The sequence below is a fragment of the Salvelinus fontinalis genome, chromosome 23 (assembly GCF_029448725.1).
Source record: "Salvelinus fontinalis isolate EN_2023a chromosome 23, ASM2944872v1, whole genome shotgun sequence".
NCBI lineage: Eukaryota > Metazoa > Chordata > Actinopteri > Salmoniformes > Salmonidae > Salvelinus > Salvelinus fontinalis.
Window position 1 is genome coordinate 7701639 of NC_074687.1, and position 27556 is coordinate 7729194.

At 44.4% G+C, this 27556-nt stretch overlaps 1 protein-coding gene and 1 pseudogene across 1 annotated transcript in view; one reads left to right on the forward strand and one right to left on the reverse strand.

Annotated features, from left to right (window-relative positions):
* Positions 1–727: 727 nt before the first annotated feature.
* On the forward strand, positions 728–2802 carry LOC129821562 (integrator complex subunit 6-B-like; annotated as a pseudogene).
* Positions 2803–14949: 12147 nt separating this feature from the next.
* Positions 14950–27556, reverse strand: part of LOC129820806 (probable serpin E3) — a 13108-nt gene continuing 501 nt past the window's right edge. The window contains exons 1-7 of the mRNA XM_055877789.1: positions 27525–27556; positions 23630–23970; positions 21322–21789; positions 16172–16370; positions 15904–16004; positions 15492–15662; positions 14950–15329 (exon numbers count right to left, since the gene is read on the reverse strand). The exon at positions 27525–27556 is cut by the window's right edge and continues 501 nt beyond it. Coding sequence (XP_055733764.1) covers positions 15277–15329; positions 15492–15662; positions 15904–16004; positions 16172–16370; positions 21322–21789; positions 23630–23894 — 1257 coding nt within the window. The 5' untranslated portion in view covers positions 23895–23970; positions 27525–27556 and the 3' untranslated portion in view covers positions 14950–15276. The remainder of the gene's footprint in view (positions 15330–15491; positions 15663–15903; positions 16005–16171; positions 16371–21321; positions 21790–23629; positions 23971–27524) is intronic.

The window sequence follows — 27556 nt, forward strand, 5'->3', positions numbered from 1 at the left end:
AAAAAGTATTTAATAAGAATATTTCATTCATTCAGATCTAGGATGTGTTATTTTAGTGTTCCCTTTATTTTTTGGAGCAGTGTATATATTTTTCTTTAAGAGAAATGCCATGGCGGGCCGCCATGCAACTTAGAAATAGCCCAAAAAACCTGCAACCCGCGACATATAACGTTTTCAAATTAGTCCAGTATTGGGGTGAAAACCTTGAACATGGTATCCCTGACGCGCAGACGGATCTAACGGCCTTTAACTTATTTGATAAATTTTGATAAACTCCCATATCTCTGGGTGAAATTCCACAGTGTGCCATCACAGCAGCAAGATTTGTGACCTGTTGCCACAAGAAAAGGGCAACAAGTGAAGAACAAACACCATTGTAAATACAACCCATATTTATGCTTATTTATTTTCCATTGTGTACTTTAACCATTTGTACATTGTTACAACACTGTATATATATATATATATATATATATATATATATATATATACATATATAATATGACATTTGTAATGTCTTTATTGTTTTGAAACTTCTGTATGTGTAATGTTTACTGTTCATTTTTATTGTTTACTTTTGTATATTATCTACCTCACTTGTTTTGGCAATGTTAACACATGTGTCTTCAAAGAGCCAATCAGTAGCCAACTGTGTTGGCATGTGACGCACAAAGATCGCTTGGCCTCAAGGAGCCAAGTCCATGCAGAACGTGTCGTTACCAACACAATGCCCGTGTTACTTTTCCTGATAAGACACGTCCGCTTCAATGAACCAGCGCCCCCACCTGGGCACTACCTATCTGGACAAGGTAAAAGGCGCTGTTGAGACTTTCATGAAGGTACTGTAGCACCGAGACGAACCGCCCTAGAAGACCCTACGCGGGGTCCCGACTTCGATCATCTTGTGTTAAATTTGCTAACTAACCCTGACAAAATAATCACTTGATTAACAGTTTATGATTATTTCCACAGCTTAGAGGCAGAGATGCGGTGAGCCGAGGGGACTGGTACATGTTGATAAATCTTGAAGACGTTCCCCTCGGAAAAAAGGTAGAGTTTATCTTCGGTCATGTCCTGCTTTACTTTTTTATTTATTTTTATTAACATGCAAAACATAAACGTAACAGCCACAAAGAAATGAAAAAATAAATTAAACTAATCCACATTATATGAATTCAATTACAGACGTATAGCGAATATATATATATTTATTTACATTTTGTTTTGTACACGTTTTAAAGACTCTAAATAGTTTTTCAAATCAGATTTTTTTTTTAAATAAGAAAAGGGCCTTTTTCTTCATAAATCTTGATTTGTGTATGAACATTTTTCCTAATAAAATAAAGAGATTTATGACAAACTCACGTTCAATTGTGGAATCAGTGTAGTAAAATAATGGCAAACTTAGAAATGTCAATGGTTGTATGCAATTTGAGGCCAATGTATAGTTTGACATCAGTCCTGAACACTTCACTATATAAACAATGACAGAATAAGTGTTCAATTGATTCAGTTTCTAGTTCACAAAAACTGCATTCACTGGTAACATCAGGTATATATTTAGAAAATCAAGCTATTACACGAATAGAATCTATGGATAATCTTAAAGGAGATCTCCTTTACTTTATTGGCCACCATAAATTTGTGTGGAGTGGGCCAAGCACGACGCCAGTTTACATCAAACGATGAAGCCCAACGAAATATCGCAGAGGGAATAGACTTCCTGTAGAAAACATCCCTTAATAAACGATTGTTGAATTTCGTATCTAGTAGACCTATGCCCGTTCACCTGGATATCGCTTACAATCGGAGATATTCCAAAATATGCATTATTCTGAAGTAAAGTTTTTATCCCACTAGGTATAGCTATAATAACAGTGTCCTAATTCCTTGCTTGAAACCTCAAAGTTGTATCTTTCCATAAATTCTCTCCGTGTAAATAGATTCCCACTAATATTAACTAATTGGCTGACAAGGACAACCTGCTTTACTTTACACAGCTAGCCTGATCGTCTTCTCACATTCCCGATCACCATAACAATTGTGTGAAATCTTCAGACGGAGCTTTCATACCCCCCTTTTAAACATGGCCGACATTTTGTTTCAGTGTGAGCAGCATGGAACTCTGAGTGATATTTATACAAATAGATTGCGATTTGGCGAGGTGGTGTCAACTTGGAGAGAGGGGTTGCTGCTAACCCACCAGCAGAGAACTAACTTGGTACTAGTTTACCATTTTGTCTGTACAGTTTATTATGGTTAATATGATACAGTAGCAAGCAATAAACTGTATATGTGTTGATAATGTTTAAGGCAAATTTAAATAAAGAAATACAAGGCAATGACATTCTTTGAGATGTTTATACAATTGTAAAAGTGTTATGATGCCCTGATTCTAGAAATCCATCCATATTTTGTCAGCCATAATATAAGGCCTATCTTGTTGCATGCATGTTGTTGATGACAAAAGTGTCTTTTTCCCTATTTCAAAAGGCTGGATGGAAAGAGAGCCATGGCCACATTCATGACAGAGTTGAGGAACCTTCAAGCAGCAGGACTCTCAACTATTGGCCAGTCTTTGAGGACCGTCTTTTGATTTGTTCAATCTCAGTAGATTAGTGTCTGGGATAGACAACTATGGACAGGTATGTTGTACTCAGAGATAGAAAGGAGAGAATTGGTCCATTTTTTCTTCTTCTCTAGGGTCTCCCTTATCTTTTGTCCCCCTGGCAATCTCAGTCTTACAAGCACCACACTCCTCCTGTACATGGTCCCGCCCCCCCCCCCCTCCCTTCTGAGTGAAAAGTGATGATGACATGAACCAACGGTGTGGTAGGAGATCCAACAACAATTTTTATGTACCGTTTTTTTATGTACCGGTATTGACCCTTTTTTTTTTTTTAAGATATTGAGTCTATTTTTTTTATTTTATAAAAATTATACTCGATGGTAAGGAATTTCATCCAGAGTAACACTTCGCCATGAACTTCCTTAATCTCTAACTATTTGTATAAAAGATACATGGATAAGCAATAGCTTAGAGTTAGCATGTTACTTAGAAATGGGATCACTAAACTGAAACATAGGGGGGGGGACCATTCTTTTTTGGGGGAGGAACCAAATCAAATGTATTTATATAGCCCTTCTTACATCTGTACAAATGTTCATAAATGACAAGCATGGTCAAACAATAACAATCACGGTAGTTGTCGAGGGTGCAGCAAGTCAGCACCTCGGGAGTAAATGTCAGTTGGCTTTTCATAGCCGATCATTTAAGAGTATCTCTACCGCTCCTGCTGTCTCTCGTTTGTTTCCTTTACGTTCCACTGTTCCTACCAGCAAAATAAAGTTCTGAACTGGTTCCGGAACCCCCAAAAAGTAACAGTTTATATCGTTCCCTTCTGTTCCTTTTTAAACTTTTAATAATCTCTTTTTTATTTTTTTTTACATTTAGCTCTATGTTAAATTACTTCACCAATAGATAGAGCAGCTTGCTATGGAGCGGGCAAGCTATGTAGAAGCATTGTACAGACAAGTGTAGTGTACGACATGCGACTGAAATTTTGCGGGTGAGGCATGAAGTGCTGGGCATTTTGTTGTTATAACATGCATTATCTGAATTAGGCCCATGGAATTATACCTACGGAGGAGCATCTAGGTTCCTTAAATTAAACCAAATCAAGCTGGTGGTGTATTTTAAACAATAATAAAAAAGGGGGCTGGTGACTTTTTTTTTTAAATGTATAAAAGGGGGGAAACCCCTGTCCTAGACTAGCATCAGTGATCAGTTTAACAGAACAGGACTGAGGAATTAGTCAAGTAGGCCTCTCCTGATCAAATCAGTCACTTTGTATTTACCACATGCTTGGTTAACAACAGGTGTAGTAGACTAACTGTGAAATGCTTACGGGCCCTTTCCCAACAACGATGAGAGAAACAATACGAAATAATAGAAACACAATGTGTAATGATAACTTGGCTATATACACGTGTTACCGGTCGATATGGCTTGGGGGTAGAAGCTGTTCAGGGTCCTGTTCGGGGTTTATGACTTGGGTGGCTGGAGTCTTTGACAATTTTTAGGGGCTTCCTCTGACACCGCCTGGTCTAGAGGTCCGGTATGGCAGGGAGCTCGGTCCCAGTTGCCATACCAGGCGGTGATGCCGCCAGTCAAGATGCTCTCCATGTTGCAGCTGTAGAACTTTTTGAGGAACTTAAAGACCCAATGGCGAATATTTTCCACTTCCTGATCGGGACGAGGTGTTGTTTTGCCAGCCTTCACAACTGTTTGTGGGTGTGGACCATGCGAATTCCTTCGCGATGTGGACACGGAGGAACTTGAAGCTCTCTAGTGTCGTCCCTCTCCCCATGTCTTTGTTAGAATCCTCAGAACTTGGCTTGGGTGCATCTCGATAGTCTAAAATGTCTCCTCGTCTCATCTCCTTTCCTTCATCTGCACTGATTACGGTAGAACTGGACTGGTGAAAACCCGCATTCCCCGGTAGGTAGGGATCCAACACATTACCTATCTTGTCAATTCAAATGAGTGTATATGAGGTGAAGGAGATGAGGAAAGGATGTCAGTTTTACACTTGAGATGCACCCCTTCCCCTTCTCTGGTCTGACCACATATGGTCTCTAACCAACACTGTAGGAGATGTCAAAAAGCTTTGTCTGTTTACCTACACGTCTACATCTTAATTGTTAAGGAGCAGTCTGTTTTTAAGTAGTGCTTTATAATGCCCCCCTCACCCTCCCTCTTTACACCGCTGCTACTCTCTGTTGTCATCTATGCATAATCACTTGAATAACTCTACATGTACATACTACCTCAAATAACCAGTGCCCCCAGCACATTGACTCTGTACCAGTACTCTCCTGTATATAGTCTCGCTATTGTTATTTCACTGCTGCTCTTTAATTACTTGTTACTTTTATTTCTTATCTGTATTTTTTTTTAAACTGCATTGTTGGTTAAGGGCTTGTAAGTAAAGCATTTCACTGTAAGGTCTACAGACCCGTTGTATTCGGCGCATGTGACTAATAAAGTTTGATTTGATTTTTGATTTGATAGAGCAGGGTGGAATGGCAGTTAGGCTTCCTTTAGACAGGCAGCCCAAATCTGAAATGTTTTCAATCATTTGTCTTTTGACCGATCAGATCATCTCTGGAAAAAAAGATCTGATGTGATTGGTCAAAAGAGCAATTAGTGGGGGGGGGGGGGGGGGGGAATTAAAGAATAGGGCTGCCTGCGTGAACGAAGCCTCAGTCACTACTAGTTGTTAACGATGCGGAATGTGTAAACCCTATGAGGGAAAAACTTAATGGATAATCAGTGAATAGATACTTAGGATAGGACTATGAGTCACGCTATCTCATTGGTCCTTTATATCATACACTAGTGAGTAACCCTGGGAGCAGATGTGGTGACAAGGCTGGGTGAAGTTGAGCTGTTGTTAGCTCTCAGCCACTTCAAAAGATGCACACTGAGGGGGAGATGGACACATGCAGAGGGAGGGAAAGAGAGGGAGAGAGAAAGAGAGGAGAGAAAGAGGAGAGTGAAAGAGAGATGAGGTGTGGTGGGGGACACCGTGTGCAGGGATGAAACACCCTTCAGGTTGCCAGGTGTCTGAGCGAGTCTTCCCAGGATAGATTGAGTGGTAGAGAGAGAGAGGGAGGGAGGAGAGAAAGGGGTGGGATGGAGAGGGGTGGAGGAGAGGTAACCGGCTGCTGGGTAATCCAGGGCCTGAACTGATTTCCACTAGATGGAGAGAGGGGGAGGGACGGAAGGAGAGAGGGGAAGGGAGGGAGGGAGAGCACAAATGGCAACCCATCTCGTTGAGATCTAATGACCTCTGTCTATACATGTTAGTAGACTTGGCAACGTGCCAACGCACATAGACAGACAACCAGCCCCATAAGGGAACACTCCACCACCCACACCTGCCCTGCCAGGCCAGTGGATTACATCAGTCACGCTGAAGTCTAGAAGTGTGTCACGCTGAAGCCATTTCCATGCTGTGACACTTACAGTGATTCTAATGAGGATCTGAGTAAATATGTATATTCTCCGGCATCCAAGTTCTTCTGTTAATATTTGTGTTTTCTAATGAATATATTGGTTTAAGCCTAAATCCGCCCGCAGGGTTGTCTCTAGCTGCTACTTCATATTCAGTCAGATCAGCAGGGGGTTGAATAGAATAAGATATCGTTAGTACCGTTCTGAAGGAAAACTCCAGGTTGTCATGGATACCCTCCGTTGTCAATCTGGGTTTGTGGCTCTGTGTTCTTTACTCTGTTTATAGACTCCCAATTGATCACTGAGCAAAAAAATAAACTAAAATGACTGTCTGGCCTCAATGACGAGTTAGAAAGGAATAGATCGATATCCGTTGATGGGAAAAGTCACCAGTGAGGAAAGAGCTGTACACCTCAACAGGTATCCATGTTGTGTGCTAGCAGAGACCTGCAGTTTGCCACTCCTATATAAATGGACAAAGGTTCCCTAGGTGTGCCAAGTCAGTGTTATGTGTTTTTTGCAAAGTAGGTAGAGGACATAGTGAGTGGTTTATATAATATATAGGTAGGGTGTCACGTTCCTGACCTATTTTTATGTTATTTTGATTATGTTTAGTTGGTCAGGGCGTGAGTTGGGGTGGGCATTGTATGTTGTGTGTGTTTGGTTAGTCCATGGGTGTTGTATGTGTGTGGGATAGTGTTTGTTAGGTTGTCTAGTTATGTCTATGGCTGCCTAGATTGGGTCTCAATCAGAGACAGCTGTCATTCATTTGTCTCTGATTGGGAGCCAGATTTAAGGTAGCCATAGGCAGTAGGCTTTTGTGGGTGTTTGTTCCTGTGTCCTCACAGGACAGTTGAAGGTTAGTCACGTTTGTTGTTTTGTAGTTTGTAGTGTCTTGTTTGCTGTTTTTCATTAAAAGATGGCTTATTTCCCTCAATCCGCATCTTGGTCCTATCCATGCTCCTTCTCGTCTAAGGGGGAGAACAACAATGACTGCCTTTACAGAAACACCCACCACAACAGGACCAAGCGGATTGAGGAGAGAGAAAAAGAACTAAGGCACTGGACACAGGAGGAATGGTCTTGGGAGATCATGGACGGAAAAGGACCCTGGGGAAGGGTTGGAGAGAATCGCCGCTCTCGGGAGGTGAAGAAGGCAGCCACAGCCCAGGAGCGGTGGATTGAGGAGGCAGCACGTATGAGAGGCTGGAAGCCCGAGAGGCTCACCCAAGAATTTCTTGGGGGGGGGGGCTAAAGGGGAGTGTGGCGAAGCCGGGTTGGATACCTGAGCCAACTCCCCGGGCTTGCCGTGGAGTAAGAGGGCGTCGTACTGGTCAGACACCGTGTTATGCGGTAAAGCTCACGGTGTCCCCAGTACGCGTGCTTAGCCCAGTGCGGGCTATTCCACCTTGCCGCACTGGGAGGGCTAGGTTGGGCATCGAGTCGAGTGCCATGAAGCCGGCCCAACGTATCTGGTCTCCAGTACGTCTCCTCGGGCCGGCGTACATGGCACCAGCCTTACAGGTGGTGTCCCCGGTTCGCCTGCATAGGCCAGTGCGGGCTATTCCACCTCGCCGCACTGGCAGGGCTACGGGGACCATTCAACCTGGTAGGGTTGGGGAGGCTCGGTGCTCAAGAGCACGTGTCCTCCTTCACGGTCCGGTATATCCGGCGCCACCTTCCCACCCCAGCTCAGTACCACCAGTGCCTACACCACGCACCAGGCTTCCAGTGCATCTCCAGAGCCCTGTTCCTCTTCCACGCACTCTCCCTATGGTGCGGGTCTCCAGCCCGGTGCCTCCAGTTCCGGTACCACGCACCAGGCCTGGAGTGCGCCACGAGAGTCCAGTGTGCCCAGTTCCTGTTCCCCGCACTCGCTCTGAGGTGCGTGCCCACGGCCCGGTGCCTCCAGTTCCGGTACCACGCACCAGGCCTATAGTGGGTCTCAGCCGGCCAGAGTCTGCCGTCTGCCTAGCGCCAGAGCCGTCCTGCCACGACCAGCCAGAGCCGTCCTGCCACGACCAGCCAGAGCCGTCCTGCCACGACCAGCCAGAGCCGTCCTGCCACGACCAGCCAGAGCCGTCCTGCCACGACCAGCCAGAGCCGTCCTGCCACGACCAGCCAGAGCCGTCCTGCCACGACCAGCCAGAGCCGTCCTGCCACGACCAGCCAGAGCCGTCCTGCCAGGACCAGCCAGAGCCGTCCAGCCAGGACCTGCCAGAGCCGTCCAGCCAGGACCTGCCAGAGCCGTCCAGCCAGGACCTGCCAGAGTCCCTCAGCCAGGACCTGCCAGAGTCCCTCAGCCAGGACCTGCCAGAGTCCCTCAGCCAGGACCTGCCAGAGTCCCTCAGCCAGGACCTGCCAGAGTCCCTCAGCCAGGACCTGCCAGAGTCCCTCAGCCAGGACCTGCCAGAGTCCCTCAGCCAGGACCTGCCAGAGTCCCTCAGCCAGGACCTGCCAGAGTCCCTCAGCCAGGACCTGCCAGAGTCCCTCAGCCAGGACCTGCCAGAGTCCCTCAGCCAGGACCTGCCAGAGTCCCTCAGCCAGGACCTGCCAGAGTCCCTCAGCCAGGACCTGCCAGAGTCCCTCAGCCAGGACCTGCCAGAGTCCCTCAGCCAGGACCTGCCAGAGTCCCTCAGCCAGGACCTGCCAGAGTCCCTCAGCCAGGACCTGCCAGAGTCCCTCAGCCAGGACCTGCCAGAGTCCCTCAGCCAGGACCTGCCAGAGTCCCTCAGCCAGGACCTGCCGCCCCTTGTCCCGGTGCCGCCCCTTGTCCCGGTGCCGCCCCTTGTCCCGGTGCCGCCCCTTGTCCCGGTGCCGCCCCTTGTCCCGGTGCCGCCCCTTGTCCCGGTGCCGCCCCTTGTCCCGGTGCCGCCCCTTGTCCCGGTGCCGCCCCTTGTCCCGGTGCCGCCCCTTGTCCCGGTGCCGCCCCTTGTCCCGGTGCCGCCCCTTGTCCCGGTGCCGCCCCTTGTCCCGGTGCCGCCCCTTGTCCCGGTGCCGCCCCTTGTCCCGGTGCCGCCCCTTGTCCCGGTGCCGCCCCTTGTCCCGGTGCCGCCCCTTATCCCGGTGCCGCCCCTTATCCCGGTGCCGCCCCTTATCCCGGTGCCGCCCCTTATCCCGGTGCCGCCCCTTATCCCGATGCTGCCCATTCAGTTAGGTGGGTTTAGTTGGAGGGTGGTCATTGGGTGGGGGATACGGAAGCGGGGAGTGACTATGGTGGTGTGGGGACAGCGTCCAGAGCCGGAGCCACCACCGTGGACAGATGCCCACCCAGACCCTCCCCTAGACTTTTGGTGGTGCGTTCGGAGTACGCACCTTGAGGGGGGGGTTATGTCACGTTCCTGACCTATTTTTATGTTATTTTGATTATGTTTAGTTGGTCAGGGCGTGAGTTGGGGTGGGCATTGTATGTTGTGTGTGTTTGGTTAGTCCATGGGTGTTGTATGTGTATGGGATAGTGTTTGTTAGGTTGTCTAGTTATGTCTATGGCTGCCTAGATTGGGTCTCAATCAGAGACAGCTGTCATTCATTTGTCTCTGATTGGGAGCCAGATTTAAGGTAGCCATAGGCAGTAGGCTTTTGTGGGTGTTTGTTCCTGTGTCCTCACAGGACAGTTGAAGGTTAGTCACGTTTGTTGTTTTGTAGTGTCTTGTTTGCTGTTTCATTAAAAGATGGCTTATTTCCCTCAATCCGCATCTTGGTCCTATCCATGCTCCTTCTCGTCTAAGGGGGAGAACAACAATGACTGCCTTTACATAGGGCTGGGCGATATGACCAAAATATATCACAATATTTTTCACATTTGATTAGTATTTTCTGTTTTTTTTTAAATCATACACGTTATAAATATGCTTTGAGTAGTTCATGACCCGAGGGTGGTTAAAACATACGGGATTTCAATGGGGTCTTTCTCCATTTGGATTGCTTTATACTGGTCAATCCAACTTCAAACAAATCTTATTTTCATAATTTCACACACTGTGCCACGCAGGGCTGCATGATATGGGCAAAACATCTAGGCGTGATTTAATTGGTGAACTGTTGGAATCGTGGAAATAGAATGACTATTCTAATTCTATAGTTGAAATATAGTGGGCAGCACCTTGAACAGGGTGTTGTTTGAGATATCAAATGAATAAGCCAATGGAGGAATTATTGACCGGATAGGAACCAAAGTGTTGGTCTGTTTCCAGGTGAACCTAATTAGATGTTACATTACATGTTTTCTTACCTCATATAGCTAGCTAGCTACATGCAGTGGCTATATGAGGTAAGAAAACAGCTAGCTAACATATTCATGCTTCGCCTATTCTTCTCCGATTTTTTTCTACGAGATTTTTATCTAGTCCTACATCATCACTAGTACCAGGCTGTATTAGCTAGCTACATTTGCTCTGACTCTTAAACATTTTAGCAGACTAGCTAGCTAGCTAATTTGAATTGGTGGCTAGCCATATTTATTTTAGCCACAATGTGCTAAGAAAATAAACTAGTCGGTTGTTTGCAGACACTAAAGATACACAAACTAATAGTGTAATTATAGAACGCTTGTGGAAAGAAGCATGTCACCAACATCTTGTAGTGAATGACAAGAAAGTGCTCGTGACTCCGCGGTCGAGCAACGTGACTCCGCGGTCGAGCAACGTGACTCCGCGGTCGAGCAACGTGACTCCGCGGTCGAGCAACTGCTCTGCCCTTGAGTGACAAGGGGCAAGTGGCCTGCCAACAGCAGGAGGAGAGGGAGAAAGACGACTGAAGTAGCAAACGAGTAAACTATTAAAAAACAAACATTACACACGCCGAAATTACGAATCACATTGAAATACCGTTATTGTAGGTTAAAGTAGAAACCCAACCCGGTCTGTGCATCACGTGTCGGTTATAGTAAAATACAGTATACTACCCAGCTCTTGGTGTGACTGGAGAGTACCACAGCCTTTGTTTTAGTCAGGTGTTGGTGTAAGTCTCTGCTGACTGTACCTACAGACTGCTGTCTCTATTTCAACCCACTAGCACAGATAGACACATTGTTATATTGGTAATGTGTGACATGCACATGAAAAAGTGTATTTTTTTCCCTGTTCCAATCTCATCATGGACAATTTTAGCAACTCTGCTACGACATTCCACTGCACAGACTTCAATTCAATGTTTATTCCACTGCACAGACTTCAATTCAATGTTTATTCCACTGCACAAACTTCAATTCAATGTTTATTCCACTGCACAGACTTCAATTCAATGTCATCCCACTGCACAGACTTAAATTCAATGTTTACTCCACTTTGGTTCAAGGGAAACAACATTAATTCTACCATTGTCTTCCCAGTGGGTTACTACTTGTTGTGTTACTTTGCTACTACGTTGCGTGTTAACAAACCCTAACCTAACTGCTAACCTTAAAACTACTTAGCTAGCTTGTTACCTAATCCCTAACCTGAAAGTTAGCCACCTAGCTAACGTTAGCCACAACATATTGGAATTTGTGTAATATATTTAATGAATTATGAAGAAAGAAAATTGTGTAATACTAATATAATAATACACACCAAATGTGTTGTGATGTAAATCGTGAAATACACACGAAAAAGTGGACTTTCATGTGCCTGTCACGAATTTCAAGTAAGTAATTTGTCTTTGACAATAAACTGCGACAGTGTGTTGTTCTAGTCATCCTGTAATCTCTTACCCACTCCCTCTCCCCTCCCCCGACACTAATTACCCCCACCCCTATCAAAACCAATGCCTGTACCCAAAGGGGTGAATCTGTCTCTCCCTCTCCCCTCCCCCGACACTAATTACCCCCACCCCTATCAAAACCAATGCCTGTACCCAAAGGGGTGAATCTGTCTCTCCCTCTCCCCTCCCCCGACACTAATTACCCCCACCCCTATCAAAACCAATGCCTGTACCCAAAGGGGTGAATCTGTCTCTCCCTCTCCCCTCCCCCGACACTAATTACCCCCACCCCTATCAAAACCAATGCCTGTACCCAAAGGGGTGAATCTGTCTCTCCCTCTCCCCTCCCCCGACACTAATTACCCCCACCCCTATCAAAACCAATGCCTGTACCCAAAGGGGTGAATCTGTCTCTCCCTCCCTCTGTTTCTCTCCCCCCCCCCCCCCACTCTCTCACCCTCTCCTAATTGACATTCTTAAAACGGATCTCCAGTAGGTTAACTATATAATATCTCTTCGTGTACTCCTGTGGTTATTTCAGCTCCAGGCCTCAAGTACCCCTCATCACAGCTCAGCTCAAGAAGCTGATTTGAACTTTGCTCTTTGGCTATGCTCCCCCTAATTTGACTCTCACATTTCCTTTGTGGTTGACGTATCTGTACTGTGTCTCTACGCACCATTACAACCTTTTATTTTTATTTTTTTGGTCTCTGTTCCTCCACAGGTCTTCCTCAACTATATCAATACCCAAAAAGTTTTCAATAAACCAGGGGTTCCCTGATTTTTTTTCACTCAGGCCCCCCATTCCGGCGTTGGGGAACATCCCGCCTACGTCTATTTCTTTTGGCATAAACACTGTTCATGACAAACTGTTCACATCCCCATTGTTGGTGGAGAGAGAACTTTGCAGGTTTAAATCTGATTTCCTACAATTTTACACATTTTGTAAAACCATTTTTCAGCTTTTAAAGCTGATTCCCCTACAGCGATCCTCAACTTAACCTCTGTCGTGTTTAAAGGTGTCTGTCCCTAAAGGGTTGCTGGGTGTTTAAGGTAGACTTCAGGCTGGCTGTCATGTGTGCAGGTTACTGCAAAGCATTTGATATTCTCCCTGTCTATCCCCCTTTTCCAATACCCCCTCCCCTCATAGGGTCTCTGTCTCTGGTCCAATACCCCCTCCCCTCATAGGGTCTCTGTCTCTGGTCCAATACCCCCTCCCCTCATAGGGTCTCTGTCTCTGGTCCAATACCCCATCCCCTTATAGGGTCTCTGTCTCTGGTCCAATACCCCCTCCCCTCATAGGGTCTCTGTCTCTGGTCCAATACCCCCTCCCCTCATAGGGTCTCTCTCCAATACCCCCTCCCTCATAGGGTCTCTGTCTCTGGTCCAATACCCCCCTCCCTCATAGGATATCTGTCTCTGGTCCAATACCCCCCTCCCCTCATAGGATCTCTGTCTCTGGTCCAATACCCCCCTCCCCTCATAGGATCTCTCTCCAATACCCCCTCCCTCATAGGGTCTCTTTCTCTGGTCCAATACCCCCTCCCTCATAGTGTCTCTCTCCAATACCCCCCTCCCTCATAGGGTCTCTGTCTCTGGTCCAATACCCCCTCCCTCATAGTGTCTCTCTCCAATACCCCCTCCCTCATAGGATCTCTGTCTCTGGTCCAATACCCCCTCCCTCATAGGGTCTCTGTCTCTGGTCCAATACCCCCCTCCCTCATAGGATCTCTGTCTCTGGTCCAATACCCCCCTCCCTCATAGGGACCAAGTTTTTGCCATACTTGTTATTGTTTTGTAAAGAGGACTCGACCAAAATAGTATTTTGAATACACTGTATAGATGTAAATAACTAGTGAATTATTTAAAGCATATTCCCAGAGAAAGTGCTTTTTTGTATTTCCATGAATAAAGTTTTATATTTTGAATGTCCATGTAAATATGTGTCAGTTGTTCAGTAAGTGTCATTGTCATTATTATGGTTTATTTCACTTACTGTCAAGGAAGTGTGAGGCTTTGCATGTTGTTGACGGAGGTTTCTCTTTGAAGATGTGTCGGGTGATAAATAAAATCTCTCCAGAAGGTGAGTATTTTTTTTTCACACAAACTATGGGAAACAGCAGTGATCAGTTGAGTTTGAATAAAATGTGGTGGATGTGAGAGTTTCTGAAACCTCTCTGACACCATGCATCAGACAGGAAGTGACACCATGCATCAGACAGGAAGTGGCACCATGCATCAGCCAGGAAGTGACACCATGCATCAGACAGGAAGTGACACCATGCATCAGACAGGAAGTGACACCATGCATCAGACAGGAAGTGACACCATGCATCAGACAGGAAGTGACACCATGCATCAGACAGGAAGTGACACCATGCATCAGACAGGAAGTGACACCATGCATCAGACAGAAAGTGACACCATGCATCAGACAGGAAGTGACACCATGCATCAGACAGAAAGTGACACCATGCATCAGACAGGAAGTGACACCATGCATCAGACAGGAAGTGGCACCATGCATCAGACAGGAAGTGGAAGGCCTATAATATAGCTGCAGGAGAAAAAAATGGACCAAAACACTTCTGGTGCAAAACACAAAGTATTACCATTTTATTTACAATGTACAAAAATATTGTTCCTCTTCCTGAAGTGTCTTGACCCTCTTGTTGGGTCACCAATAAATACGGGTAGTTTAGTTTATTAGGATCCCCATTAGCTACTGCACACGCAGCAGCTACTCTTCCCGGGGTTCCACATAAAATGTACAAATACATGACAAAGTACAGAACAGTTATAGAAGATATTACATTGAACAGTTTTATATAGCAAAGACACCAAGAGACAACAAAAATACTATTTACACACACTTCATATATACATATTCATATTGTTATATACAGTTAAAGTAGATCTTTAGAATGGTTGAGGTTGAATATGAGGTAAGGTATGGTTGAGGGGGTAAGGGGGTCCTAGGGTGGTGGTGGTAAGGGGGTCCCAGGGTGGTGGTGGTAAGGGGGTCCCAGGGTGGTGGAGGGGGTAAGGGGGTCCCAGGGTGGTGGAGGGGGTAAGGGGGTCCCAGGGTGGTGGAGGTGGTAAGGGGGTCCTAGGGTGGTGGTGGTAAGGGGATCCCAGGGTGGTGGTGGTAAGGGGGTCCTAGGGTGGTGGAGGGGGTAAGGGGGTCCCAAGGTGGTGGAGGGGGTAAGGGGGGTCCTAGGGTGGTGGAGGGGGTAAGGGGGTCCTAGGGTGGTGGAGGGGGTCCCAGGGTGGTGGTGGTAAGGGGGTCCCAGGGTGGTGGAGGGGGTAAGGGGGTCCTAGGGTGGTGGAGGGGGTCCCAGGGTGGTGGTGGTAAAGGGGTCCCAGGGTGGTGGTGGTAAGGGGGTCCTAGGGTGGTGGAGGGGGTAAGGGGGTCCCAGGGTGGTGGAGGGGGTAAGGGAGTCCTAGGGTGGTGGAGGGGGTAAGGGGGTCCTAGAATGGTGGAGGGGGTAAGGGAGTCCTAGGGTGGTGGTGCGGGTAAGGGGGTCCTAGAATGGTGGAGGGGGTAAGGAGGTCCTAGAATGGGGGGCAAGGGGGTCCTAGGGCGCCTGTTCAGCTGGATTCACCACGCGCCCCATAAATAGAACAGATCCTGGAGAGAGAAAGAGAGTGAGATGATAAATAGACGACCAAACTAACAAGGTGATGCTGTAACGGCAATAAAACACCAAAATAGTGCCCTCCTTTTCCTGTGACGTCAGTGATCACGCAGATCATGTCAGCTATCTGTCCACTTTTTGTATGGTAGGCCTACCTGTGCTGACTTGTCGCAGGAGAAAGAAGAAAGGTCTGTCTGCTTTGAAGACGGGAGCTCGGGATCGTTTGAGTAGCACCATAGCTGTTACTGCAGCTGCCTTGGTCCCGTCCTCTGTTACCTCTATCCTGGCCTCATGAAAGGCATCTGACACATACAGGTCTTCCTCCGCTGTGGAGAGATAACAAACAATGCTGTAAGTACTGGACAGTCATCTGTCCTGAGGATGACATGGATCTCTAGCCTGGGTGCCAGTCTGTTTGTTGCTCTACAGACAGTTCCTTAGGGAATTGTCATGCAAAAAAACATTGGCTTGACAATGGAATAGGCAAAAAGCACAAATTGATCTTAGGACCAGCCAAATAGATCTCATATTTAACCAGAATAAGGCAGTTGAATGAGTATACTGTACCTGAGATGCCAGTGAAGTCTGCTGTCATTGGGTTGAAGGCGTCACTGACCCCCATTGACGGCAAAACCGACCTCAGGTTGAACCTATTCTGCATTTTAAACCTGTGAGTAAAAGCCAGTCCCATTACTCTACCATTCAGCTGTTTTGCCATGCTACAGTAGATCAGACACCATGAAGATTAGGACACTTTGTGCTCGGAAAAATATATATAGTGACTACCCTGGTATAACTAAAGTTCAGATAAATACGTATTGAGATCGACGTGTACCTGGGGAGGAAGACATCCATCTTGGTTCTGCGGAGGCCAGTGTCCCAAGTGGCCACAGCGCGGGGGGTTATCTGGGATTCCAGCGAGGACAGAGGTGTCTTCCTGTCACTGGGCAGAGCCACCAGCAGACTGAAGAAGTGGCCCAGGTACGGCAGCTCCAGGACTGTGTAACGCTGGTCTGACAGGGTGCGGAACTGACCTGCACATAGAGGGAAACCAAGGGAAGGACAATTTTAAATAAGACCACCAGGATATAATCAATCATGCACATTTATTTTATAAAGCCCTTTTTACATCAGCAGTTGTCACAAAGTGCTTTACAGATACCCAGCCTAAAACCCCAGAGAGGAAGCAATGCAGAGGCAGAAGCACTAAACATTAACACTTTACAATGTCTTGTATAATGTCTACTATACTATGAATCAAAACTCATTGTGTTGTTTTGTGCTTGATGATTTGATTTGACTGTTTCTAAGTGATGAACTGACAAGTTTCTAAGTGATGAACTGACAAATTTCTAAGTGATGAACTGACAAGTTTCTAAGTGATGAACTGACACGTTTCTAAGTGATAAACTGACAAGTATCTAAGTGATGAACTGACAAGTATCTAAGTGATGAACTGACAAGTTTCTAAGTGACGAACTGACAAGTTTCTAAGTGACGAACTGACAAGTTTCTAAGTGACGAACTGACAAGTATTTAAGTGGTGAACTGACAAGTATCTGAAGTGATGAACTGACAAGTTTCTAAGTGATGAACTGACAAGTTTCTAAGTGACGAACTGACACGTATCTAAGTGATGAACTGACAAGTTTCTAAGTGATGAACTGACAAGAATCTAAGTGACGAACTGACAAGTATCTAAGTGATGAACTGACAAGTATCTGAAGTGATGAACTGACAAGTTTCTAAGTGATGAACTGACAAGCATGTAGGTGATGAACCGGCAAGTATGTAAGTGATGAACTGACAAGTATCTAAGTGATGAACTGACAAGTATCTAAGTGGCAAACTGACAAGTATCTAAGTGATGAACTGACAAGTATCTAAGTGACGAACTGACAAGTATCTAAGTGATGAACTGACAAGTATCTAAGTGATACTTAAGTGAACCGATAAGTATGTAGGTGTTGAACCGATAGGTATGTAGGTGTTGAACCGATAGGTATGTAGATAATGAATCGATAAGGATGTAGGTGTTGAACCGATAGGTATGTAGGTAATGAACCGATAAGGATGTAGGTGTTGAACCGATAGGTATGTAGGTAATGAACCGATAGGTATGTAGGTGTTGAACCGATAGGTATGTAGGTAATGAATCGATAAGTATGTAGGTGTTGAACCGATAGGTATGTAGGTAATGAATCGATAAGTATGTAGGTGTTGAACCGATAGGTATGTAGGTAATGAACCGATAGGTATGTAGGTGTTGAACCGATAGGTATGTAGGTAATGAATCGATAAGTATGTAGGTGTTGAACCGATAGGTATGTAGGTAATGAACCGATAGGTATGTAGGTGTTGAACCGATAGGTATGTAGGTGTTGAACCGATAGGTATGTAGGTAATGAACCGATAAGGATGTAGGTGTTGAACCGATAAGTATGTAAGTGTTGAACCGATATGTATGTAGGTAATGAATCGATAGCGATAGGTATGTAAGTGTTGAACCGATAAGTATGTAGGTAATGAACTGATAAGTATGTAAGTGTTGAGCCGATAGGTATGTAGGTAATGAACCGATAAGTATGTAAGTGTTGAACCGATATGTATGTAGGTAATGAATCGATAAGTATGTAGGTGTTGAACCGATAAGTATGTAGGTAATGAACCGATAAGTATGTAAGTGTTGAACTGATAAGGATGTAGGTAATGAATCGATAAGTATGTAGGTAATGAACCGATAGGTATGTAAGTGTTGAACCGATAAGGATGTAGGTGTTGAACCGATAAGTATGTAGGTAATGAACCGATAAGTATGTAGGTAATGAATCGATAAGTATGTAGGTAATGAATCGATAAGTATGTAGGTGTTGAACCGATAAGGATGTAGGTGTTGAACCGATAGGTATGTAGGTAATGAACCGATAGGTATGTAGGTAATGAACCGATAGGTATGTAGGTGTTGAGCCGATAGGTATGTAGGTAATGAACCGATAGGTATGTAGGTAATGAACCGATAGGTATGTAGGTAATGAACCGATAAGGATGTAGGTGTTGAACCGATAGGTATGTAGGTAATGAACCGATAGGTATGTAGGTGTTGAACCGATAGGTATGTAGGTGTTGAACCGATAGGTATGTAGGTAATGAACCGATAGGTATGTAGGTGTTGAACCGATAGGTATGTAGGTGTTGAACCGATAGGTATGTAGGTGTTGAACCGATAGGTATGTAGGTGTTGAACCGATAGGTATGTAGGTGTTGAACCGATAGGTATGTAGGTGTTGAACCGATAGGTATGTAGGTGTTGAACCGATAGGTATGTAGGTAATGAATCGATAGGTATGTAGGTGTTGAACCGATAGGTATGTAGGTAATGAATCGATAGGTATGTAGGTGTTGAACCGATAGGTATGTAGGTGTTGAACCGATAGGTATGTAGGTGTTGAACCGATAGGTATGTAGGTAATGAATCGATAGGTATGTAGGTAATGAATCGATAGGTATGTAGGTGTTGAACCGATAGGTATGTAGGTGTTGAACCGATAGGTATGTAGGTGTTGAACCGATAGGTATGTAGGTAATGAATCGATAGGTATGTAGGTAATGAATCGATAGGTATGTAGGTGTTGAACCGATAGGTATGTAGGTGTTGAACCGATAGGTATGTAGGTGTTGAACCGATAGGTATGTAGGTGTTGAACCGATAGGTATGTAGGTAATGAATCGATAGGTATGTAGGTGTTGAACCGATAGGTATGTAGGTGTTGAACCGATAGGTATGTAGGTGTTGAACCGATAGGTATGTAGGTAATGAATCGATAGGTATGTAGGTAATGAATCGATAGGTATGTAGGTGTTGAACCGATAGGTATGTAGGTGTTGAACCGATAGGTATGTAGGTGTTGAACCGATAGGTATGTAGGTAATGAACCGATAGGTATGTAGGTGTTGAACCGATAGGTATGTAGGTAATGAATCGATAGGTATGTAGGTGTTGAACCGATAGGTATGTAGGTAATGAATCGATAGGTATGTAGGTGTTGAACCGATAGGTATGTAGGTGTTGAACCGATAGGTATGTAGGTAATGAATCGATAAGTATGTAGGTGTAGAACCGATAGGTATGTAGGTGTTGAACCGATAGGTATGTAGGTGTTGAACCGATAGGTATGTAGGTAATGAATCGATAAGTATGTAGGTGTTGAACCGATAGGTATGTAGGTGTTGAACCGATAGGTATGTAGGTAATGAATCGATAGGTATGTAGGTGTTGAACCGATAGGTACGTAGGTAATGAACCGATAGGTATGTAGGTGTTGAACCGATAGGTATGTAGGTAATGAATCGATAAGTATGTAGGTGTTGAACCGATAGGTATGTAGGTGTTGAACCGATAGGTATGTAGGTAATGAACCGATAGGTATGTAGGTGTTGAACCGATAGGTATGTAGGTAATGAACCGATAGGTATGTAGGTGTTGAACCGATAGGTATGTAGGTAATGAACCGATAGGTATGTAGGTAATGAACCGATAAGTATGTAGGTGTTGAACCGATAGGTATGTAGGTAATGAATCGATAAGTATGTAGGTAATGAACCGATAGGTATGTAGGTAATGAATCGATAGGTATGTAGGTGTTGAACCGATAGGTATGTAGGTAATGAACCGATAAGGATGTAGGTGTTGAACCGATAGGTATGTAGGTAATGAATCGATAGGTATGTAGGTAATGAATCGATAGGTATGTAGGTGTTGAACCGATAGGTATGTAGGTGTTGAACCGATAGGTATGTAGGTGTTGAACCGATAGGTATGTAGGTGTTGAACCGATAGGTATGTAGGTAATGAATCGATAGGTATGTAGGTGTTGAACCGATAGGTATGTAGGTGTTGAACCGATAGGTATGTAGGTGTTGAACCGATAGGTATGTAGGTAATGAATCGATAGGTATGTAGGTAATGAATCGATAGGTATGTAGGTGTTGAACCGATAGGTATGTAGGTGTTGAACCGATAGGTATGTAGGTGTTGAACCGATAGGTATGTAGGTGTTGAACCGATAGGTATGTAGGTAATGAACCGATAGGTACGTAGGTAATGAACCGATAGGTATGTAGGTGTTGAACCGATAGGTATGTAGGTAATGAATCGATAGGTATGTAGGTAATGAATCGATAGGTATGTAGGTGTTGAACCGATAGGTATGTAGGTGTTGAACCGATAGGTATGTAGGTAATGAACCGATAGGTATGTAGGTGTTGAACCGATAGGTATGTAGGTAATGAACCGATAGGTATGTAGGTGTTGAACCGATAGGTATGTAGGTAATGAACCGATAGGTATGTAGGTAATGAACCGATAAGTATGTAGGTGTTGAACCGATAGGTATGTAGGTAATGAATCGATAAGTATGTAGATGTTGAACCGATAGGTATGTAGGTGTTGAACCGATAAGTATGTAGGTGTTGAACCGATAGGTATGTAGGTAATGAACCGATAAGGATGTAGGTGTTGAGCCGATAGGTATGTAGGTAATGAATCGATAAGTATGTAAGTGTTGAACCGATAGGTATGTAGGTGTTGAACCGATAGGTATGTAGGTAATGAATTGATAAGTATGTAAGTGTTGAGCCGATAGGTATGTAGGTAATGAATCGATAAGTATGTAAGTGTTGAGCCGATAGGTATGTAGGTAATGAATCGATAAGTATGTAAGTGTTGAGCCGATAGGTATGTAGGTAATGAATCGATAAGTATGTAAGTGTTGAACCGATAAGTATGTAGGTAATGAATCGATAAGTATGTAAGTGTTGAACCGATAAGTATGTAAGGGATGAACTGACAAGTTCAACTACGGCAACGAAAAGTCCCGACAGAAAACTATTGCTGACTGTGGGTAAAAATGAACTTTGGTGCATACTTCACTGTCTGAAATGTGCTTTTAATTGCACATGGTCCCTTTAAAATACACTACTACTTACCAAAGTTGACCTCTGTGGCCTGGTGCATCATGGGCACCTTGATAGTGCTGCCGTCCGACAGGGTGAAGGGAAGGTTCTGGGTATCAGTGAAGAGGAAATGTTTCTGCCACACTCCCCGGAAGTTTACTGTGTTGACCAGGGCCATCTGCAGCCGCTTGCCCCACAACGAGGCCTCTCCCTGGGCCTTGCCAGACCCAAACAGCCCCCCGCTGCCACCGGACTGGAGCAGCTCACCGGTTCCGTGGTTGCGTCCCCACTGTTGCAGCTGGCTGTGGGTGTGGTTGGGCTGACTGAAGTTGGCTCGGACCAGACTGCTGTTGCTCAGGGCTGCTGCATGCTGGGTAAAAACAGGAAGGAGCTGGACGCCGGTCTGGATGAATAGGGCGCAGGCCTGTTGGAGCCGCACCCCGTGACTGGAGTTACCCACGTCCCCCTGCGACCGCAACAGGAAGTCCTGCACCTGCATGTCTGGAGAGACAGGAAGTGGAATCAGTGGCTAGGCCAAGTGGAAAGGTTCCCGCTAGAATCAATGAGTGAAAAAGAGACCAGGCGTCAGCCAACCCATTTAATCCAGGTCTGCATTGGTAAGTGCATTTCGGACCACCCTTGGTTTTCTTCACTCTGCCACCTGCACCTTTTTTTTCATTCAAGTATGCTAATTAAATCAAGAGAATATGTTATTATGTCCCTGCCTGGAGTAAGTCCTTCACATGACTTGTGAACTCTACTTGTTTAGTGTCTGCTGTCACTATTGCAGTGTAACACAGTGGCCTTTCGACCGCAGAGTCTCAGTATTACTCTCTGAATAATCAGATTATAGAGCAGGGGCAGGTATTAGAGCTCCAGACACCACTCTACTCTACATTGCCTTGGCCAACCGGCCCACGAGGCCCCGTAGCAACGGTGTAGCCCAGCACCAGTTTAAAGGAATGGTATGCACACACCTAGAAACACTTGAACTAACAGTAAAAGAGAGCAAAATAAACGCACACTTAGATGTTACTTAAAGTTCTCTGTCTTTGTACCAGCACAGCATGTTATACCAGCAATCAACAGCTGTGGCCCCCCTTCACACCCAGTAGTCTGACCACCCAGTAGTCTGACCACCCAGTAGTCTGACCACCCGGGACCACTGACTGGTCCCGGAGAGTTATAGGGGTTTTCAAACAAATGCAGGGGTTCGCTCCAACCCAGCACTAAAACTGCTTTAGAATCGACTTCTCATCAAGACCTTGATTCGATGAACAAGGTGTGTTGGTAATGGGCTTTCAACACAAGCCTACACACCCAGTAACCTGACCACCCAGTACCCTGACCACCCAGTAGTCTGACCACCCAGTACCCTGACCACCCAGTTACCTGACCACCCAGTAACCTGACCACCCAGTAACCTGACCACCCATTAACCTGACCACCCAGTACCCTGACCACCCAGTAGTCTGACCACCCAGTAGCCTGACTACCCAGTACCCTGACCACCCAGTTACCTGACCACCCAGTAACCTGACCACCCAGTAACCTGACCACCCATTAACCTGACCACCCAGTAGTCTGACCACCCAGTAACCTGACCACCCAGTAACCTGACCACCCAATAACCTGACTACCCAGTAACCTGACCACCCAGTAACCTGACCACCCAGTAACCTGACCACCCAATAACCTGACCACCCATTAACCTGACCACCCAGTAGTCTGACCACCCAGTAACCTGACCACCCAGTAACCTGACCACCCAATAACCTGACTACCCAGTAACCTGACCACCCAGTAGTCTGACCACCCAGTAGTCTGACCACCCAGTAATCTGACCACCCAGTAGTCTGACCACCCAGTAGTCTGACCACCTAGTAACCTGACCACCCAGTAACCTGACCACCCAGTAGTCTGACCACCCAGTACTCTGACCACCCAGTAACCTGACCACCCAGTAACCTGACCACCCAGTACCCTGACCACCCAGTAACCTGACCATCCAGTAACCTGACCACCCAGTAACCTGACCACCCAGTACTCTGACCACCCAGTAACCTGACCACCCAGTAGCATACTGCACTCCTCTGGATGCCTTTGGAACTCTTAGGGAGGCTCTGCTTGGTAGTGGGTTCTGGGACAGTCCCACTCCTTTTATAATATATATTTTTTATTGAAAATATAGTACATTGTGAAAGATGGGGAACATGGGGAGGGTGAGCCAAAGGGCAGTGGGCCGGATACGAACCCATGTAGACTCTGGCATACATGTGTTCCCGGGGTCAGAGGTTGTAACTGTTGGATCACACAGGCCACTCGTGGCGGGGGTTCTTACCGTTGACGTCATATCCCAGTGCCGCCTCCAGTTGTGCCAGCGTGTTGCCGCGGGCGCCCAGCTGCAGAAGTCCCAAGGACAGCGAGACGCTCAGCGGCGACACCATCAGGTTGGAGTTATTCTCCGTCTCGGTGAGCGTTTGGTAGAGTCTGACCGCGAACTCTGTGTGCAGCTCTCCCATGGAGTCCTGAAAGCTAGCGTCACACTGACCCCTCCCCACCAACCAGAAGCAGACGAATAGTGAGGTCATCGACAGGCGACACATGGCCTTGGAGGTGCAGGGTCAAAGGTAAAATAGAGCTGATGATGTCAGAGTTGGCGGGTCCGCAGAGATGGGGTCACTGCAAAGAAGGGTGGGTGATATAACTTTATAACAATCCAAGGCATAGAGGCCTATTGTGATGTTTCAATACATTGACAAATGTATTTATTTTATTAGCCAGTTTAAAAAGCAAGCATATCCTCAGCAGCGTTATGACACAATAATTCCAATGACTTATTTCCATTGTTGGTCCTGATGATAGTTGTGTTGAGTAAGATACATTTCATGAATCGGTCTTGATGGAATCATGGAAGAACTTTTCATTGTAAAACCACACTTCCAAATTGTTGAAACATTTGTTAAATTACTGCCCGGCTCTCTCTTATCTTAAGCTCCACCACGTGCCTGCTCTTTCCATAGAAGGCCAAGTACCATTGAGGGGCGCTGTCATCCCCATTCAATTCAATTGAATTGCAATGTTGACCTGCAGAAAATGGAGACCTCATGAACCAATATTTAATTAATCCTATTTTGTGGCCAGGAAATTGCACCACATTCAGAGTTAATGTTATTATATATATATATAGTATTATTATATATATATAGTATTATTATATATATATATAGTATTATTATTTATTATATATATATATACATACATATACATACATACACACACACTATATGACCAAAAGTATGTGGACACCTGCTCGTCAAACATCTCATTCCAAAATCATGGGCGTTAATATGGAGTTGGTCCCCCTCTTTGCTGCTATAACAGCTTCTACTATTCTGGGAAGGCTTTCCACTAGTTGGAACATTGCTGCGGGGACTTGCTGCGGGGACATTCAGGTACAAGAGCATTTGTGAGGTCGGGCACTGATGTTGGGCGATCGATTAGGCCTGGCTCGCAGTCGGCGTTCCATTCATCCCAAAGGTGTTCGATGGGGTTGAGGTCAGGGCTCTGTGCAGGCCAGTAAAGTTCTTCCACATCGATCTCAACAATCCGTTTCTGTATTGACCTCGCTTTGTGCATGGGCGCGTTGTCATGTAGAGACAGGACCTTCCCCAAACTGTTGCCACAAAGTTGGAAGCACAGAATCATCTAGAATGTCATTGTATGCTGTAGCGTTAAGATTTCCCTTCACTGGAACTAAGGGGCCCGAACCATGAAAAACAGCCCCAGACCATTATTCCTCCTTCACCTAACTTTAAAGTTGGCATGATGAATTGGGGGAGATGGTGAAGCGTGATTCATCAATCCAGAGAACGTGTTTCCACTGCTCCAGAGTCCAATGGTGGCAAGCTTTACACCACTTCAGCCGACGCTTGGCATTGGGCATGGTGATCTAAGACTTGTGTGCGGCTGATCGGCCAAGGAAACCCATTTAATGAAGATCCCGAGGAATAATTATTGTGCTGACAGACGATTTGTACATGCTACGCGCTACATTGTACATGCTACGCGCTTCAGCACTCTGCAGTCCAGTTCTGTGAGCTTGTGTGGCCTACCACTTCGTGGCTGAGCCGTTGTTGCTCCTAGACGTTTCCACTTCACAATTACAGCACTTACAGTTGACCGGGACAGCTCTAGCAGGACAGAAATTCGTCGAACTGACTTGTTGGAAAGGTGGCATCCTATAACCGTGCCACGTTGAAAGTCACTGAGCTCTTTGGTAAGGTCATTCTACTGCCAATGTTCGTCTATGGAGATTGCATGGCTGTGTGCTCGATCTGTCGCAACGGGTGTGGCTGAAATAGCTAAATCCACTAATTTGAAGGGGTGTCCACATACTTTTGTATATGTACAGTGCATTGGGAAAGTATTCAGACCGCTTGACTTTTTCCACATTTTGTTATTTTACAGCCTTATTCTAAAATGTACTACATTTATTTTCACCTCACCAATCTACACACAATACCCCATAATGTCAAAGCAAAAACTGTTTTTTAGACATTTTTGAAAATCTATTAAAAGCAAAAAACTGAAAAATAACATTTACACAAATATTCAGACCATTTACTCAGTACTTTGTTGAAGCACCTTTGGCAGCGATTACAAAAATAAAATAAATATTTTCTAATAATTTAAAGTAAAAGAAAGTGAAGGGGTCTGAACACTCCGAATGCACTGTATATGAATATATATGCATATATTTGTGTATGTATATATTATAGGTAGTTCTTTTTATTAGTTGTATTAGTAGTTGTAGTTTTAGTTGTATTAGTAGTTGTATCAGTAGTTGTATCAGTAGTTGTATCAGTAGTTGTATCAGTAGTTGTATTAGTAGTTGTATCAGTAGTTGTATTAGTAGTTGTAGTAGTAGTTTATATTAGTTGTAGCAGTAGTTTTAGTTGTATTAGTAATTGTAGCAGTAGTTTTATTAGTTGTAGTAGTAGTTTATATTAGTTGTAGCAGTAGTTTTAGTTGTATTAGTAATTGTAGCAGTAGTTTTATTAGTTGTATTAGTAGTTTATATTAGTTGTAGTAGTACTTTATATTAGTTGTAGTAGTCGTTTATATTAGTTGTAGTAGTACTTTTTATTAGTTGTAGTAGTAGTTTATACTAGTTGTAGAAGTACTTTATATTAGTTGTAGTAGTACTTTATATTAGTTGTAGCAGTAGTTTTAGTTGTATTAGTAATTGTAGCAGTAGTTTTATTAGTTGTATTAGTAGTTTATATTAGTTGTAGTAGTACTTTATATTAGTTGTAGTAGTCGTTTATATTAGTTGTAGTAGTACTTTTTATTAGTTGTAGTAGTAGTTTATATTAGTTGTAGTAGTACTTTATATTAGTTGTAGTAGTAGTTTATATTAGTTGTAGTAGTACTTTATATTAGTTGTAGTAGTACTTTATATTAGTTGTAGCAGTAGTTTATATTAGTTGTAGTAGTAGTTTATATTAGTTGTAGTAGTACTTTATATTAGTTGTAGTAGTACTTTTTATTAGTTGTAGTAGTAGTTTATATTAGTAGTAGTAGTAGTTTATATTAGTTGTAGTAGTAGTTTATATTAGTTGTAGTAGTTGTAGTAGTAGTTTATATTAGTTGTAGTAGTTGTAGTAGTAGTTTATATTAGTTGTAGGCCTATTAGTAATTGTACAACCTTTCTATGCTGTTAATGTACGTTTGTTTTTTATTATTATTTAGTTGTTATTATTATTAGACTGTAGTCGCCATATTATTCTTGTTACTAAGTTATTTTTATTTTATTTTTTGGGGACACTTGAAAACGAGATTTCATACTGCAACATTTTTTTTAATACAAATAATCATGTAAAATCTGGAAATTGCAAACAAGGTAGTTAAAGTAGTTAAATTTAAAATAAAAAAAATAAAAGTTGTCTTATAATTCATTATAAACCCATAAATATTTGTAGCCTGTAATGATCACGACTGACACATCAGCCAAAGTAAATGTTCCTTCCCAAGTGGACACAACTTGTATCTATTGTAGCCTATACATTCTATCCATATTTTAACGAGCTCAAGCTAATGGATATCATATAAGACAACAAATAAGGAACTTTAATGATCTGAAATCATTTTAAAGTTAAAACTCATCTCAGTTATAGGTCTGTTATAATGTATCATGCCCCTAATCATGAATAATTCACCTGCAAGAAACGTACCTGGAAGACAGGTACAGAGAAAGACTACAATT